The sequence below is a fragment of the Coffea eugenioides genome, chromosome 5, assembly GCF_003713205.1.
Source record: "Coffea eugenioides isolate CCC68of chromosome 5, Ceug_1.0, whole genome shotgun sequence".
Lineage (NCBI taxonomy): Eukaryota > Viridiplantae > Streptophyta > Magnoliopsida > Gentianales > Rubiaceae > Coffea > Coffea eugenioides.
Window position 1 is genome coordinate 39,397,871 of NC_040039.1, and position 17,704 is coordinate 39,415,574.

The following is a 17,704-nucleotide window of genomic DNA, read 5'->3' on the forward strand; positions in this document are numbered from 1 at the left end:
GGTAATGGGTGCCCAACACAAATACCCAAACCGCCCAAAATATATATGGGTTTTTATTACCCAACCCAAAATTTACCCAATACCCAACTTACCCAACCCAACCTCTTAAATTAGTGGGTGGGTTGGGTGGGTTGTTGGGTTTTGGGTATAATTGCCAGCTCTAATTGTATTGGGACAAATTGTACCATAAATATGATATTAGGTAAATCAAGCTAATCTCCTCTTTAATTTTAGCAATTCTTCTATTGTTTGTTCAAAAACTTCCCCTAAAAGATTAAGTAATTTTGTAATAAACTCGCTTCAATGTATCAAAAATGCCACATGAGTAATTATTAATGCCATCTAAGTGTTTTCAAAAAAAAAAAAAAGAATAGGATGGGTTATAATTTCCTTTCATCAAAATTTAAGGTTGGATAAAATTGATGACACTTAATGGATGTATAGCTATAAAAGTTAGCTCTCCGCCAATTTTATTTTTTATTTTTTGACTAAGTGCTTGTATTTTTAAAATATTTTTGTTTTAAATCTCTCTTTTCTACTTTTCCATGAATAAATAATATAGGTTAGAATTCAAAATTTTTGTTTTAACAACTCTTTTTTGTTTGATATAAGGAACATGAACAAGAAAAGTAAAGGGTAAAATTACAAAGCGAAAACTATCATAAATGCTTAGTGGATATAGAGCAATGATGAAGGAGATCCACATGTTATTTTGAAATCAAGAGGGGAGATCTCTAATTTTGGAGAAAACTAGAGGGGAGAATATTGTAATTTACCCTATAATATAATAAAGGGTTAATTACATTTACCTTCGCTATAGTTTAGACTATAGGTTTAACCATATTACGATGACCCTTTTATAAGTAACATCCGTCAACCAGCAAATAGAAAATACTAAAAGTACAGAAGTGCCCTCTATGCAAAAGTACTAAAAATTAAAACAAAAACAAACTTGAAGACTTCTTTTAGGGATTTTTTTTTTGTTTCTTTTAGTAAAGACGTTTGTTTAACTAAAAATATATCCAAAGCTCTTTTCTTCAATAGAAATTCTAAATGAGTTTAAACTTTTTTCCTTAAGAAAAAAGATGGTCTAATAACTAGAAAAATGGAGATCAAGAAAAAAAGAAAAAAGAGACTTTTTGCTGAAAATTTAAAAAAAATTATGGTAAATTTAATCAAATGAAAAGGGAAAGTAAATGACCATAATCGTAAGGAATGTAATAACCATCTTGCGTCTTCAACTTTGCCATTCACGTGATATATATTGTTTCATCACTATACAAGACACAAGCAACCGTGCATGTCTATAGGTAGCAAATAAGGAGATTGGTCCTCGTGCTCTTAATCAGGTAAAGCTTTACAGGGATTTAATAACCCATGAAAAGAAGAATCGAATGCATTTAGCAATTAAGATTTGAATATATATGGTTGATTTGGAAAAAGCTTATTTATGTACTGATTTCTTCTTATCATATGTGGAATTTGGTTGGTTTTGGTTGTTATGACAAGGAAATTGTTATCTTTGGTGAGTGTATATATATATATTTCATATTTCTTTCATGGTTCCATTAGATTTAACATAGATTTTCTCAGTAATGGTAGTATTTTGGGGATGTCTTTTGGTGGCTTGGATTGCGTAAAAATTATGGTATTCATAAATGATTAAATTGGGTAACTTATAGAAGTAAGGGGTGGTAGTTGTGGTGCTGTGGTAGAGTCTTACCGCCATCACTCAATATGAGATTAAGGTGTCAGATATTTTGAGGGCGAGGAAGAACAAGACTACTGCGGGTTGAGGAGGTCCTTTAAGCCATCCACTCGATTTTATCCATTGTTCATGCTAAAACTTAGGTAGTCAAAGCTAGGTTTTGTTTGATCCCCGTTTACAAGTAAGTTTTTTGGGTGTTTGTCTAAAATTTTACTGTAATTTACTGTAGAAGTTTTAAAAAAAAATTTTGAAGTGTGTAAATTTTTGAATATTTTAAAGTGTATAATTTAAAAATTTTGAAAAGTTTTTTGAAATTACTGTAGTTAAAGTTTTTAAAAAACTTGTAACAGACAAACTTGGCAAAAAACTCAAGAGCCAAACAGGGCCCTAATTCAGCACTTAAACTTAATGAATTCAGATTTTAAAATATTCAGACCGTTTGATAATAAAAAATTGAACATTTGAATTAATTAATTGACACTTAAACAAAGAGTGCTCAACAGACTTTTGCGTTGTATCATTATTGGGATAACAATATGTTTGTGACAGTCATCATAGGCAATTAGGTGTCACAGAGATTTATGTATTATTAACTGTTTTCAAATGACATTAGCAATTGCAAAAATAAGTTTGAAGCTATGTGGCTACTACATCGAGACTTGAACTATAATGAAATAGAATTAGTATTTTAGTAGAACTTATGCAAAAGATCATGAGAATGTGAGTTGTTAGAAAATAATTATGTATTGCGTCTCGACTGTAAAAGTCCTAATAATTACTTTGATAAAGAGAACTTTTAGAATAAAGTTAAGAGATGGTGTCTCTAATAAAGATAATAAATAAGCCTAATTTCAAGTTGGCTTCATGAGTTGGGATTTATCCTTACATGTTGAATCTCACTTTAGTAGCCAACTAAGAAATAACTAGTTATAAATCCATGCCTTGAGTCATATAGTCATATAAGGTGTTATTTGCTAGAAAATCAATACAAAGTAAAATAATATGATTATGAAACATTTTGAAATTAAAGGAAATAAACATGTTTTGTTTTTGAAATACAAATAGTAAATTCAATAATTAATAGTATCCAAAATGTATCATCATAACCAAGTTCTTGTGAGCCCGTAGAATGCACGGGGCCAAAATTTGGTCCAAAAAATTTATTCTTTTTTTGTTTCAAAACCAAGATCCAAGTTTACTTTCCACAAATATATTTTTAGCTCATGTTATGTAATATTAGAATTGAATGCTTTTTAGAATGAAAAAACTCATAAAATGTTCATATTTGTTTTTTTGTGCATCAAATTGGTATGTATATATAAATCTATTGAATATTGCTTTATTGTTATATTTTATAGTTCCTTATTAGAAGGGCAAGATTGATACAAGAATTAACCATCTTTCTCTACTCACACTATGTAATATATAGGTTATCTCTCCAAGGCTTAGACAAATATGGAGGAGGTAATTGGAGAAGCATATCTAAACTTTGCATATGATCTAAAACATCTAAACAAATATCTAACCATGGAATATTTTAAACGTACGGTTGTTGTTGATAAGATGACAAGGTCAAACTATTCATGAGATGCGATATCCATGAGATAATAATCTTGAAGTGTGCAAGAGGTACAATCTTGGATAATGGGAAGATAGTAACTCACCAAGTGACAACCAATTAGCCATTGTCATTGTCTCATGGACAAGCGTTTAGAGCCATAAAAAAATATTTATTTTTTGCTTTCAAATTGTTTTGGAGAAACTTGAGTGCTATATTGATTTATATTATAAGTATTAAGAACTAAACTTGTAACTTTTACTACCATTTAGTTTTTAATATTTCCATATGCATTACTTTCTTTGTTAGCAATTTAAAAAGTTTTGATTGGCCCAATTGAGAATAAAATATTAGATATTAAATTTTCTCATTATTCAAATAAACGAGAACCAAAATAGTGCTTACTCCATATATGCTGAAATGTAAAATTCAAGTGTCATATTTTTATAAGATAGGCATATAAGGAATTAGTCTTACCAAAATATTTTGTTTTGATTTCAAAAATTTATTCATGAGATTTTTAGTCAAATCCTATTATCATTTATTTGTAAAGTATACAATGGAAAAAATGATTATCTATAGCTGAACAATTTTTCATTGTTTAAAGAAAGTAAAAGTTTTGCAAGTCAAGTTTGGAACTTTTTTTATTAATAAGAGAGGTTGATTTGATTAAAAAAATCAATTATTTTGGCCTCTAATTTTGGAATGTCAACCAACGTGATTTGTTATCTGTCTTCATATACTACCTTAGTCTCTTTTTTTATTAAAAAAAAAAAATGAGCATAGGACTTTTGACAAAAAATTGGGGAGGAACTAATATGTACAAACTATCACGTCAATTGCACATGTATATTTAAAGAAAACCAATTGTGAAATAAAGTCAAAAATGTTCATATATTTTTAATTTTTCCAAGAACTAATTTTGTTATATATTTTTGAGTAAAAAGATGCAATTGAATAGTCCTTAATACTAAACCACCTTGTCCTCACTTCAAAACAAATCCCCCATCTCATCAAAAAAAGATGAAGATAAATATCAAGATAAATAAAAACTTAGAGACGATAATTGCTTAGAGTTGTGTTCTGGTCTTGATCTTATTAGATGCATATTATGCAATATCAATACCATTATACATAGCACAATAGTAAAGAATAATGATACACATAGTGACTCTCAAAAAGTGAAATTTGTACAACTTTAGTCATTCTTCCAAAAGTACCATATTTTCTTTTTCTTCTTTCCCTTCTCACTTAATCTCTTTCCCCTCCTTGTATATGCTTTTTCTTATATCTATAACCCTTTTCTTTTGTCACTACATACGAGTCTGCATTATTCTCTGTCTAGTTTTTTTTTTTTTCTTGATGTGTATATCTAGTCATCCTTTTTTTTTTATCTCTCCCAATTTTGCAATAACTCGTGTAGTGATTGGTTGTAAATTGGTGTCATAATGGTACCTGCATTGCTTCTAAAATTGATGAAGGTGATGATTCCATTGCAATCAAGACAATGGGTCCAACACACACATGTGGCAAGACCTTTTACCACAAGAGAGCTACCTCAGGTTTCTTAGCAAGAAAATATATGGATTTTCTAAGGATGAACAAGAGAATAACAGTTGCAGAGTTCAAGGATAAAGTACATGCAGAGCTGAATGTAAACATTACTAAATCTCAAGTTTATAAAACATTCATGAAGGCAAAAATTTTGATCCATGGGAGCTATAAAGATCAGTACAACAGATTGTGGGATTATTGTGATGAACTAATGAAGGCAAATCCTGGTTCTACAGTATACATGGAAACTATATTAGATAAAGATTCCGAAAAATAAAGATTTCAGAGACTTTACATTTGCTTCAAGGCACTGAAGAGAGGATTTAAATCTGGTTGTAGGAAGATAATTGGAGTTGATGGTTGCCACTTGAGAGGTCCACATCCGGGTGTATTATTAACTGGAGTTGGAATAAATTCAAATGACTATGTTTATCCAGTTGCATACGCAGTAGTTGAAGCAGAAAAGAAGAGATCGTGGAAGTGGTTTATTGAATTCTTGAAATATAATCTATCAATCAATGATCAAAGAAATTGGAGATTCATAAGTGATAAACAGAAGGTGAATAAAATTAGATTACATTGTTTGTATATGTTTATTACAAATATATGAATGCTTACTGATTGTTTTGAACCTATATTTGTCTTTTTTGCAGGGTTTAGGATCTGCAATTCAGAAAGTCATTCCTGATGTTGAGCACAGACAGTGTGTAAGGCACTTGCACAACAATTTCAAAAAATATCATCCGGGTGAAGCATTGAAGGAAATATTTTGGACATGTGCAAGGTCATCGTACATAAGGATGTTTGAAAATTAGATTGAGTGTTTAAGGGATTATGATGTAGCTGCTTGGAAGTGGTTAAATGACAATAGCTCTCCCTATCACTGGCCAAGATCATACTTTCGAGTAGCTGCCAAGTGTGGCATTCTCCTTAATAATTTATGTGAAAGCTTTAATTCGGTCATAATGGATGCAAGGGAAAAGCCAATCCTTGGAATGCTTGAGACTATTAGAATCTATCTAATGGAAAGGTTTCGTACAAAAAGGGAATGGATAAAGAAGATGAGTGATAAGATCTGCCCAAAAATTCAAAAGAAACTAGAGAAGGCAAAAACAGAAGTAGCTGCAAACATTGCGAGATGGTCTGAACAAGATAAATTTGAGGTTACACACATGTATAGAGGCAAACATGTGGTGGACTTAAAGTAGCAAACCTGTAGCTGCAGGAGATGGGAGTTGACTGGATTGCCATGCTGCCATGTGATTTGTTATATTTCTTTAACAGGCCAAGAGCTAGAAAGTCTTGTTCATCATTACTACTCACGAGACAGTTACTTGAAGGCTTATGAGCCAGCAATTGTTTCTTTGAGTGGGCAAAATGTTTGGGTGCAATCGGATAAGGATCCTATCTTATCATCCTTGAAGTTGAAGTTACCTGGTCGGCCAAAGAAAGTAAGAAGAGAAGAGCCTAGGCCTAATTCGAAGGGGGCTACCAAACTTTCCAAATCTGGCCTTATTAGAATGACATATAAAAAATGCAATCAAAAGGGGAATATAGTGAGAAAGTGTCCACTGCTGGTACCTCCTAATGAGTTTGGTGCATCTAGCAATAAGAGGCCACCACCGTCCAACTCCAACAAGTGTAGCAAATGCAAGGCACTTGGCCATAACAAAAGAACTTGTCCACAAAATCTCGTGACAAGGGAGAATGCTACATGTGAATTACCCCCAAAACCTGGTAATTTGACCTATCCCTCCACTAGTTTTACGATGTAATACTTAACTAATGGTATTTTGATGTGTACAGATCAAATGTTCGACAAGGAGCTGACCAAAGTACCTCCATAATCTTGCTCAATGTCAGATGTTCCAACTGGTCAGCAATAGGATTTTTCCATGTATTTGTAGTTCATAATAATTTTATTCTTATACTTGTTAACTGTTTTAACTTTATTTCATGGTCAGGTGATAAAGCGCAGGCTGCTATTGATGAACAAGAGGTTATTGATTTATAGCCATCAGCTTAAGAAGAACTATCTGAAGTGCAAAAGAAATTCACCAAGTGTTCCTTCTGTCATGACTTAGGACATAACTGGCAAACATGTGGAACCTGGCAAGCTCAAGCATAGAGAAAAATGAAGGCAGCTATGACTGTTTTTGGTCCATTCCCTCCATCAAAGGGAAAAATGACTAGGAAAAAGGAGACAGTAAGTTGAAGTAATTTATAAAGTTAACAGCATGTCTTGCACATTTGCTAGACAATGATTTTGACATGACTTAAAAGGAGATTGTTTATGGCTTTTGACATGTGATTTTATTTGTGCAAGCACATAGGCTATTGGATGAAGAAGATGATATTGTCACCCGATCAACTTAATGGAACTTGGGAATAAAAAGCTTCTATTTTGTGAGATATGCTCTGTTTTGTACATTAAGAGCTTCGATTTTGTCATAAAGTATTAATTGGATTAACAATAGGAATTTGATGTATTTTGGTCAATATACATGTGTCAACTTCTAATGATCTGATGTGACTGCATTTTGTCTAAAGAGAATTCAATGATTTTGTAAAATTCAGCCTGCTATATTGGCAATGTCACACCTATGTTGATGATTATGAACTTTTATTGGCACTCTTCCTGTACCATTTACTTTGACTTTCTTTTTGTTGTTTAGCATTTTATATGATATATTTGGTAATTATGTGAGTAGGGATTGTCAAAATTTAAAACGAAATTCTGTCAAATTTTTTATACAATTGTGTGAGTAAGGATTGTCAAAATTTAAGACGAAACTCTGTCAAATTTTTTATACAACTTGAGGTGAATCTATGGTAAAATTTTAACAAAGACGTCTTTCAAGGTAATGTGTCCAACAACTGACAAAATCTCTCAATCATTTTACAATGATGTCGTTTGAGATAATGTGCTCAGCAACTTTGACAAAATCTCTCAATTATTTTACAAAAACATCATTTGAGACAATGTTCAATTTTAGTACATAAACATGTTCCATACACCAATGTCTACATTCCAACATTATAGCATTCAAATTACATGAAGCAATTACTCAACTGCTAACTTCATACAGCAGGATCTAATGTAGCATTTTTAAGTTGACATTCCTTTCATTGTCACTGGATAATAGTACAGCAATAACCATAATACATATGCAAATCACGACCAACATTAGCCACTTTCTTGCTGCTTTCAATTTCCTAATTTCACTTTTGAATGCCTTGTTTTCTTCTACAAGCTTAGAGAGTTCAATTTTCATGAAATTATTTTCTTCCTCATCTTTCCTCAAATTCTTCAAAATTCTCGCCATCATATTTTTTGTCATCTGTTGCATAGGTAGATCATACCACAGAAAATAATTGCAGGCTTTTGGGGTCTACAATGACCATTAATTCCAGCTATTAGTTGTAGTAAATTATATAATACATCAAAATATACAAGCAATATGTCGTTATTAATTGTAAAAATTACCCCATAATTTATGCACCCATGAAATCTTTTGCCTGGGTTCGCCAATGTCCATGAAGTTACAATTCTACATTTTTCACGGCAATGACAAATTACTGTCTCATCCCTATTGTAGAATTCTATCCTATCTCCCTTTACCCCTGTCGATTGCCCACTTGCTTGGCTATCCAGATTTGAGTGTTGGCTGCTATATCAACTTGAGGCGGAGTTGTTAAAGTTTCTACTTGATTGCATTTCACTTGCAAATATCCAAGTTCGACGACTTGCCCTAATTTCTATGAGCTCCTCTCCCAATTCTCAAAGGTTTCTTTTCTTTCATCGTGTCAAAGTTGCTATTATAATCCCTATAATTAGATAATTAAACCTGTCATTCCAATTATATCCTTGATTCGCCGTGGAAAATACATAAAATGCGATGGCGCCGCCCAATAAGTCCTACATTGAACTCGATAAAATTGTTTGAGAACTAAATTGGTGAAAAAAAAAATCGTAAAGGATGAAATTGGATTAAGTGAAAAAGTTTAGGAATCAAATTGGCGATTTTTCCAAAAAAATTTTCACTCACATAAACACATTTCCACATAGATAGACATATTTTCACACATTAAACCACTCACAGATACAAACACACACTCACTTTTTAAACTAGTCTACTAGAACTGAGAACGGAAATGACTACTAGTACAACAAGAAGTGGGAAATGCACACATATGATATGGTGACTGCAAACTTGCTCGGATTATTATTTTTTTTCCAAAATTTTTTTTTTTATGTTTTATTGAACGCATTTTTTAATTATTTTGTTATTATATATATATATATATATTAAATTGTTACAGTATATTTTTTATAAAATTTTTAAAAAATAACAATTCAAATGGGCTTATATTTGATTGTATAACAAAAGAAGAAGTGGCGAAAAATATTATGAAAGCAAAGGGAATGAAATGCCCTGAATATGAGAAAATAATAAATCGTCGACGCATGCAAGTAAGTATTATTGTTAAGTAGCTCATATAATTTTGTTAAGTATCCATACATGGAGGCCCTGCTTTGGCTCATGTCTCATGCTGTTTCATGAACAATGAAATGTTTTTGTATCCCAGATCTCATCCCATGTAATTTGTTTATTTCTTTTTTTAATTTAAGTTGGATAATGGGTGTCTAACACTCAAACTGTCCAAAATATATGTGGATTTTTATTACCCAATCTAAAATTGATCCAATATTCAACTTATCCAACCCAACCTCTCAAATTAGTGGGTGGGTTTGGTGGGTTATTGGGTTTTGGGCATAATTGTCAGGTTTAGCCCCATTAACTTTTAAGTTTGGCATCCCAGATCTCATCCCTTGTAATTTGTTTATTTCTTTTTTTAATTTAAGTTGGATAATGGGTGTCTAACACTCAAATTGTCCAAAATATATGTGGATTTTTATTACCCAACCTAAAATTGATCCAATATTCAACTTATCCAACCCAACCTCTCAAATTAATGGATGGGTTTGGTTGGGTTATTGGGTTTTGGACATAATTGTCAGGTTTAGCCCAATTAACTTTTAAGTTTTGCCAGCCTCCTGAAACTGAAAATTTCAGGCACAACCGCGGCCAGCCCCTCGTCGTCGTCGCTAGAAACCCCAAACCACCGGCGCCTTTCCCACTGCCTGGTGCTCCTAAACCCACCACCCCTTTTCGCGCCGGAGTACGAAAACCAACCGTTGATTATCCAACTAAACCTCCAACACACTCCTGCACTGATTATCCGGTTAACATCTTTCGAGAAAATTTTAAAAAAAATCCCAGAAGAAAAAAGAACAATGCCCCGAACTAGTACTGTAGATAACCCCGGTTGCCCTCCACTTCGAGCTTTAACCTTCGATAGTCTTGGCTTAATAAAAGGTACTAATACTAATTTCAACTCAATTACTGCATTTTTAGTTATTTGTTCATTTATTCTTGTCAAAGTTAGTTTTTTTTTGGGTGAAGATGTGATATCCCTTCTGATTTTGAGCTCATGAATTTAGTATTTTTAATTTTTTGGGTTTTTTTTGGTTGTTAATAGTTATTGAAGCTAGAGGGCAGGAAAAATCAGTTCCTAAGGTGGTGGAAACGTGGGGGGAACCTGATTCTACAAGAGCTATTGTTGCTGCATCGATTATCGACCGTTTGTCAGAACCTGTATGAATTTTGTGAATCGCTTGATTTGATTAAGTGTTCCTGTGACTGAAATGTTTGGTAGAATAATTTCACTTGGTAAAAGCTGTTCTCTTTGAAAATTTTATGCTTTTTTCAAGGAAAGTGGAGATTGTGGGTTAATTGGAACTGAATGCAAAATTGAATAATGAATTGTTGGATAAGAAGGTGTATAAATTTGGAGAAGTGCCTAGCTTGAACTTGAAATCTGTCAAACATACTTGCAAGTTTAATCACCATGTTAGTTGTTGATGATGCTTTTCATTGGCCACGAAGAATTGTAAAAATGATGGAAGTATGAGGTGCACCATGCTTGCAGGCCTACTATTGCTTATGATTGATCATTCTGCATAAGCAAAGCAAAATACAGGTTGCATTTACAATGGAAAATTTGACTTTTTTATTGGAGAATATAATTAGTGACTTTTTGTGGAGTTCTGCTACTGTATTTTACGTATATCTCTTCGCTTTTTGTAGGCATATTTACTGTTAGCATGGGATATTTGGTTTTAAGGGAGTAATCTCTATAAGCATGCATATAACTGAAATATATCAGCATAAATTTACTTTTAACACGTTTTTGCTGTTATGATTTTCTATTAACTGCTGAAATGTAGTTGCAATAAAGTCTACACTTGTTTTGATTTGTTTTGCTAATCTGTTGCAGCTGTTAGGTGTTGCTCGAAAAAATGGTTTGGTGAGTCATTTCTCTTCACATATTAAACCAAGCGATTTGTCTACTTTCCCAAGTAACTCTTTCTGATTTCATGCCAATTTTTCAGATTGAAATTCTCTGTCCTGTCAATGGAAACCTTCAAGCTTCAATTCCCAATGCTAGTCAAACTGATGTATGTCCTGAAAGTGACGCCATTGTTGGTTTGCATTTGTTCAGGAAGCAGAGTATTGAGTCATCATCCAGGTAAGATCTTGACATGCTTTCTGTTAATGTAGAATTTTACTACATTGATCTTGTTTACTTTCAAAAGAAGATAGTCAAGCATACATGGACATACTTAAAACTCTGGTAGCCCATAAGCTGCAGTTTATTTGATACATCTTGCAATATGCTGTTATTCTTCAGTTTCATTTCTTTAATCCTATTCAATTCCTCTTTCCTTGTTTTAGATTATGTACCTTTCTTACATGTACAATTAAAGGGCGCACAACCATGAGGGCTATTGAAATCCCCCAATCACAAACAGATAGTATAGGTGATGCTACAGAGACTACTTGGAATGCGTGTGGTTCTGGTGACATCTTATTTGCCAAAGTGGATGAAAGTGAATGCTATGCATTATTTGGAGGGTAAGTATTTGTAAGCTTCAATAGGATAGCATCCTTAATGCATTACTATAGAGAATGAATGAACTTTCTGGTGATTTGGTTGAAGGTCTCTGGAAACTTTCTCTTTTGTAATATAGGAAAGGAGTTGAGGTTAATATATGGGACCTTCACACAAGTTCAAAACTCTGGAATGCCAAATCTGTGAGTTTTTCCTTTCTGTATACGTGATTTATGTGAAAGACTTTCCTAAAGTTGCTGGCTGAGGCATTTGGTTGCCACTTTCTATCTTCTGCAGCCTGTTAAAAACAGCCTTGGCATATTTAGCCCAACATGGTTCACGTGTGCATCATTTTTAGGCAACGAAGATCACCGGAAATTTGTGTCAGGCACTAACTTTCACCAGGTATTTTCTAAAGGAATACAGTTTGATCATGCAGTCAGGTGCATGACTTTCACCTACACCAAGGATGTAATTTGTGCCTTAACTTTTTATAATTTTATATTCCACTAGAAGTACATTTCCTTCCTTCTTGATTGTTGGGCTTTGATATCTCTTAAGTACTTAGGGATCTCCATTTCTTGTTTTAAAGCAGATGTGACATGAGCAAGTGACTTTTTGAATTCAGAGTTTCTCCACAATATTTCATCAATATTTTTGCGCTTTTTTTTTTGGCTCTTCTCATTTTTCAGAGATTTAAAGGGATGGCTCAATTTTGTGTTAAATGATAATAATCATCATAGTAATATTAGTAACAAGAGTTATATTTCTGTATTTATACCTACCATGAAATGCATTGCTACTTGTTTAACTGCTCTGTCCTGGTAAAAATCCTGTCAAGACTTCTATCTCTAGATTTTCTTCCCATACAGTAAACGAAAGGGAAGCTAAAATTTTTTAAAGCAATCTGCTCTTGTTTTGGTTAATTACACAATAGACTGTTCTTATGAGTTCTAAGTAAGTGTCCAGTGTGCTTTAGGGCAAAAGAACCAAGAGCCTAGCACTTTTTATGCACTGAAGTAAGTGAACTTTCTAAGTGCAAAAACTGGAAAAGCCAAAAAAGAAAATGATGCTTTTACAAATTTGGTCTTTGATTGATCTCTGCTGCTCCTTTAAACCACTGAATCTTTTTTCATCTAACATTAACCTTTACTTAAGTTGCATAAAGAGTTGTCGGGTGAGAAGCATTGGTTAAGTGGTTATGAATAGGGAGAAAGCAAATGCCCTTTGTTTTGCAAACCTTAAAAGTGTGTTGCTTATAATTGTAGCCTTTCTGTCTTCGTGGTAATCATGTTATGACAGAAGTTTCGTGGAAATTTGTGGTGTTATAGTTTGTTAGCGCTAAACTGAGTTGACTGGAGAAGCATGGTTTGTTGCCTACATGACGTAGTTGTGAATTTTAAAAACAAAATATCCGGACTCTTCCCTGTTATTTTCTTTGGGGAGATCATATTTCTGCCGCCTGTTGTTGTCTCTGGCTGATCAGAAAAATTCTACATAATGATTTCTGCAGGTGCGTCTTTATGATGTTTCTGCTCAACGAAGGCCCATCATGTCATTTGACTTTCGAGAGACCGCTATCAAATCTGTTGCTGGAGACCTAGATGGACATGCAATTTATGTTGGAAATGGATCAGGAGACTTAGCTTCTTTTGATATTCGCACAGGTTTGGAGCTTCATGAGCATCTAATCTCATGCTTATCTTGTTTCATGTTCTTTTTGTTGTTTGGTTGTATTTTTGCCCCATGACTGAGATTTGGTCCAAAAAATTATTGGTTGCCTACAAGTTATAAAGGCTGATATATGAAATTTTACGCTATTGAAAATATTTATTTGTGGTATCACACTGTGTCATCATAAGCATGCCTCTTAGATCTGTTTATGAGAGTTTTGGCTGGAGTGGAACATGAAGTATGAATGTAGAAGTAGCCATTGGCCCAAAATATTGATAATCTGTTTTTGAAAATTTTGGTCGATTAATTGTTCGTTTCAAATTAAATAAACTGGCAAAGATCAAGTACTTGCATGTTTATACTCATTGATATGGGGTTTGTGCTTGGCTTCAGTTCTTATTACTCCCTTGTAGATTCTTGCTTAGTTTTGGTTCTCAAAAATTGAGCAGCCTAAAATCCACTGCCTACATTTTGTTGAGTTCTCTATTGAAGTGAATGTTTGTGGGCAGTTTAACTTGGCCTCTCTTGGTGAGTGGGGTGAGCATTGAGGTCAAATTTGAATCGCCACATTTACGTGCTTGCAGTTGGGTTCTCAATTGATTCTGTTTATGCAGTTTTGGAATGTTTCCCTGATAGCCATGACTTTTTGTCTGTTTATTATTGATACAATGTGGAATTAGAAGTTTGGAATATTTAGTTTTGAATTTTCTGGTTGATATGTTTTGCACCAAGCTGGATCTATGGAAATTAGTCTTAAGTCGGGCTGTATCTATGAACAAAGGAAAAGACTGAAGATCGTCCATGGAGGGGAACAAGTGAAGCGTTAAATGAAATATGAGATTTTTTAATGGAAAAAAGTTGTGAATGGTTACATTACAATTTCTCATCTCAGACTAGGGATGTCAGATGGTTCCATTCCATATGTTGGTTGGTGCAAAAAGCAGGCTACAGTGCCAGCATGAATTGTTCTAGATAGTAGCTAATTGATGTTTACTTAAGAGGAGATAATATAGATTAGCTCTGTGTCTTTATTGTTTTTGGTTTTTAGATTATTGAATATGGGTTCCACTATCCCAAAAATAATATTACTGGTAATAATTGTTGTTAGTATATGAGATCAAGTCAAAGTCCATGTACTAGAGTCTACAACAGTATACTGAAATTATACTAGTGCTTGTAGGGATTTCTGTAGAAAATGCATTGAGTGCAGTATCATAAGCCTTTTCACTTTCCCTACAAGAGATTATTCTTTTAGGTTATTAAGGCAAGTGTCTTTTAATTGTTTATGTTAATAATTTGATTTTATCAACCTCTTTTACTCATCCCCAAATAAATAAATAAATAAATAAGTATATAAAGAAAAGATTCATTGCACCTCCGAAATCAGTGCTGTGGCCTTTTCATATATCTTGGCTAAGCTGTCTTCATCCATATTATTACTTATACCATATTTAGTGTCACTAATTCACATCTTCTCATTTATTTAATTCACTTGCGAATTCTTTTATTTCTCATGATCCCTAAGTCACAAGATGTAGTCTGCACCGGGCTTTTTTTCAGAGAAGCCTGGAATTGCTCTGTGTTTGATGAATCAGTCAAGTTTAATGTTTGATTTTTGTGTATCTCAGGGAAACTGTTGGGAAGCTTCATTGGGAAATGTTCTGGAAGTATTAGATCCATAGTGAGGCATCCAGAACTTCCTGTGATAGCATCCTGTGGTAAGTATTGTTTCTTCTTTAACTCCAGACAAAAGTTCCCATTACACTTTTGAAATGTCAATTTTTTTTCCTGGGGAGGGGGAAGAGTGGGGGGAGGTGTTTGGCTAATTTGTCCTTGTGACACCCTGTCCTCCAAAGCATTAGAGGCCCTGTGTGGGCGGAAAGCGATGGTATCAGACCCATTGTAATGCATAGTTTGTTGTATCATGAAAGATATCTTAAGCCATCCTCTCATTTTCAATTTTGATGTAGCTGAACCGGAGTAGCAGCTCTTAGACAGTTGCAGCTGATTCCAAGAATTGTCTTTTCATGAGTTTGATTGCTAACATAATGTACTCTTTTTCAGGGTTGGACAACTATCTGCGCATTTGGGATATAAATTCACGACAACTTTTGTCTCCGGTAATTTTTGAGACTATTAGTTGTAAAGTTGTTGATGATCTCAGTTCAAAAACTCTTTCCTTTTTGCTATCATCAATATGCATGTTATTTTTTCCCCCTCCCTATCTGCATGTCAGGTTAATATTCTGTTAAATTTGTATCCTGTTGTGTCCTCCTTTCATTGAGATGTGGAGGAATAACCTCTGCTACCTAATTCTGTGGGTTACACCTTGCTGAGAAGATAGTACTAATTTACTGGGAAATTTTGCTTATGTATGTGTACTATTCTAAGGACAGCTATTTTCGCACAAGTGCGGCTATTGTTTGATAGGTTTTTCAGTAGAATCTTTGTTTTCTCTATGAAATCTGCTGAAGTTTGACTGTGTAGGGGATTTTCGTTAATGAGGAAGATCTTATTTTTGTTGTTCATTTGAATGATTCCTGATTCCATGAACTAACTTGGATTAAAGAAGCTGAATGGTTTAATTGGAAACAAGCATTAAGATAATGTGACAAGTCAAACTGGATAACAAATTTAGCTATGTTGGCCATCTAGAGTAACATGTCATTGGTTGAGGGCTGCAGTGGTTCCTTGTTCAAATTTGGAGTATATATACGTCTTAAGAAATGCAGGCATAGCTTATCACTGGCTTTTGTTTCCTTTTTTATTATAGCCCTCCTCCGACCCCACTTGGTTTCATTAAATCCATGGAGAACTAGCCCTATGCAAGTCCCTTCCCCTCTTTAAAGTTCTAAACTGGAAACTGGAGGTGTTGAAGCATTTGTATCTTGAAATCAATTTTGTTTGGACTTGACCTTCAACAATACATTTAGGTCTTACATTTTGAGGCCAATTAATTAGGAGGCCTTCTGGAGCTAGGAGGGTGTGTGAAAATAAAGTTGTGAGTAAAATGTGAATATGGTGCTAATTTTATTCAGGATTCACTTTTCAAACCCATTTTCTTTGTTGAACAATTTTTTTTTCAGTATTTTAACTTTTTTCTTTCAATGTTTTATGCAGGTTTTCTTGAAGCAGCATCTTCACGATGTTGTTTTTGATTCTTATTATAGAAATGGAAGTGAGTCTATTCTCTTTTGTTAATGTTGCTTATGTTGAAACTGCAATGTGGACTGATCTCAATTGGTGTGTGATTCAGAGTGCACAAATTGAGCATCTCTGGATATGAAGTGATTTTTACACATTTTCCAGCTTGCTGCTATACACTTTTTCTGCTGGGTGTGGGTAGTGTTGCATGTTATAGATGAAGACTTAGGATTAATTCTTTTTCCCCATGAAGAACTGTTTCCATTTTATGAGCGAACCAAGTCTCTGTTCTGTATTAGTCTCCTTTTCCCTGGTTGAGTTTTTCCCCATCTTATCCCTTGTTCATCTAATTTGACTACAAAAAGTGGCCTGTTCGGTAGAAAGCTCCAATATTATAGTAACATTGTATTTAAAAATTGCCCAAGAGCCAGCTCAGCTAGTATGGCTGGAGGCTGACAAAATAAAAAATTTTGAGATGGAATTTTGCTTGTGCAGAAGAAGTTGCTCCTGCTGATTTGCCACAACAGGAACAAGCTCCAGACAACATATCAGATGGAACTGATGAAGGTGCACTACCTGCGAAACGGAAAAAGGCATCCACAATGCACAAGGGAAACAAAAATCTCAAGTCAAGGAAAATAAGCAAGAACAAGGATCTGCTGCCTCAGCCAAAAGATTTCAGTGAAATACCAGATAGAGTTGTTGAGGAAATGGTATCAGTGAAACGTAAAAAGGCATCTAAAGTACACAGTGGAAGCGACAAAGTCAAGAAAAAAAATAGGAAAGAACAGCGATTTGCCATAGAGTGATGAGTTCCTTAATTAATGAGCTGCTTAACTAGTCAGTTGGAGACGAGATGCATCAGGATCAGTTTTTGCTCTGGGATCATAAATGTAAATCCTCGGCTCCTGTTGGATAGGATGCATGCTGTAAGTTGTTAGCAGATTGAAATACTCAACCTCAGCTCTGGAGGGTAGATGGATCCTAGATGTTTGGCTTCTATAGATTCCTTTTGACTGTAGGATCTCAAATTTTGACTCTCAGCATTTCATGCTAAAAAATCTGCTTCTAAAATGAGTTTTTTTCACTTTGTTTTCTTGTCTGTGCCA

At 33.9% G+C, this 17,704-nt stretch overlaps 2 protein-coding genes across 3 annotated transcripts; both read left to right on the plus strand.

The window, feature by feature from the left end:
• The first annotated feature begins 4,863 nt into the window (after positions 1 to 4,863).
• Positions 4,864 to 6,834, plus strand: LOC113771616. The gene is made up of 6 exons (XM_027316188.1): positions 4,864 to 5,055; positions 5,128 to 5,379; positions 5,474 to 5,527; positions 5,636 to 6,002; positions 6,105 to 6,557; positions 6,785 to 6,834. The coding sequence occupies exons 1-6, from the start codon at positions 4,864 to 4,866 to the stop codon at positions 6,832 to 6,834; spliced, it is 1,368 nt and encodes a 455-aa protein (XP_027171989.1).
• Positions 6,835 to 9,930: 3,096 nt separating this feature from the next.
• LOC113770705 (WD repeat-containing protein DDB_G0290555-like) lies at positions 9,931 to 17,704 on the plus strand. Of its 2 annotated transcripts, none has more exons than XM_027315257.1 (12): positions 9,931 to 10,201; positions 10,365 to 10,480; positions 11,163 to 11,192; positions 11,278 to 11,414; positions 11,621 to 11,800; positions 11,917 to 11,980; positions 12,075 to 12,182; positions 13,291 to 13,444; positions 15,080 to 15,169; positions 15,516 to 15,571; positions 16,572 to 16,629; positions 17,091 to 17,704. In XM_027315257.1, the coding sequence occupies exons 1-12, from the start codon at positions 10,120 to 10,122 to the stop codon at positions 17,402 to 17,404; spliced, it is 1,389 nt and encodes a 462-aa protein (XP_027171058.1). In that variant the 5' UTR covers positions 9,931 to 10,119; the 3' UTR covers positions 17,405 to 17,704. The 2 variants fall into 2 exon arrangements, with proteins under 2 accessions (XP_027171058.1, XP_027171059.1); XM_027315258.1 differs by having other exon boundaries at positions 17,094 to 17,704.

What these genes read in the sequence shown, in the direction of transcription:
- LOC113771616 (XM_027316188.1), top strand. Translation starts at nt 4,864, where the DNA reads ATGAACAAGAGAATAACAGTTGCAGAGTTCAAGGATAAAGTACATGCA. An exon ending in TCATAAGTGATAAACAGAAG is followed by an intron (nt 5,380 to 5,473) that starts GTGAATAAAATT and finishes TCTTTTTTGCAG; the next exon opens with GGTTTAGGATCTGCAATTCA. An exon ending in ATGTTGAGCACAGACAGTGT is followed by an intron (nt 5,528 to 5,635) that starts GTAAGGCACTTG and finishes TTTGAAAATTAG; the next exon opens with ATTGAGTGTTTAAGGGATTA.
- LOC113770705 (XM_027315257.1), top strand. Translation starts at nt 10,120, where the DNA reads ATGCCCCGAACTAGTACTGTAGATAACCCCGGTTGCCCTCCACTTCGA. An exon ending in CAGGCACTAACTTTCACCAG is followed by an intron (nt 12,183 to 13,290) that starts GTATTTTCTAAA and finishes TGATTTCTGCAG; the next exon opens with GTGCGTCTTTATGATGTTTC. An exon ending in TTCTTTTGATATTCGCACAG is followed by an intron (nt 13,445 to 15,079) that starts GTTTGGAGCTTC and finishes TGTGTATCTCAG; the next exon opens with GGAAACTGTTGGGAAGCTTC.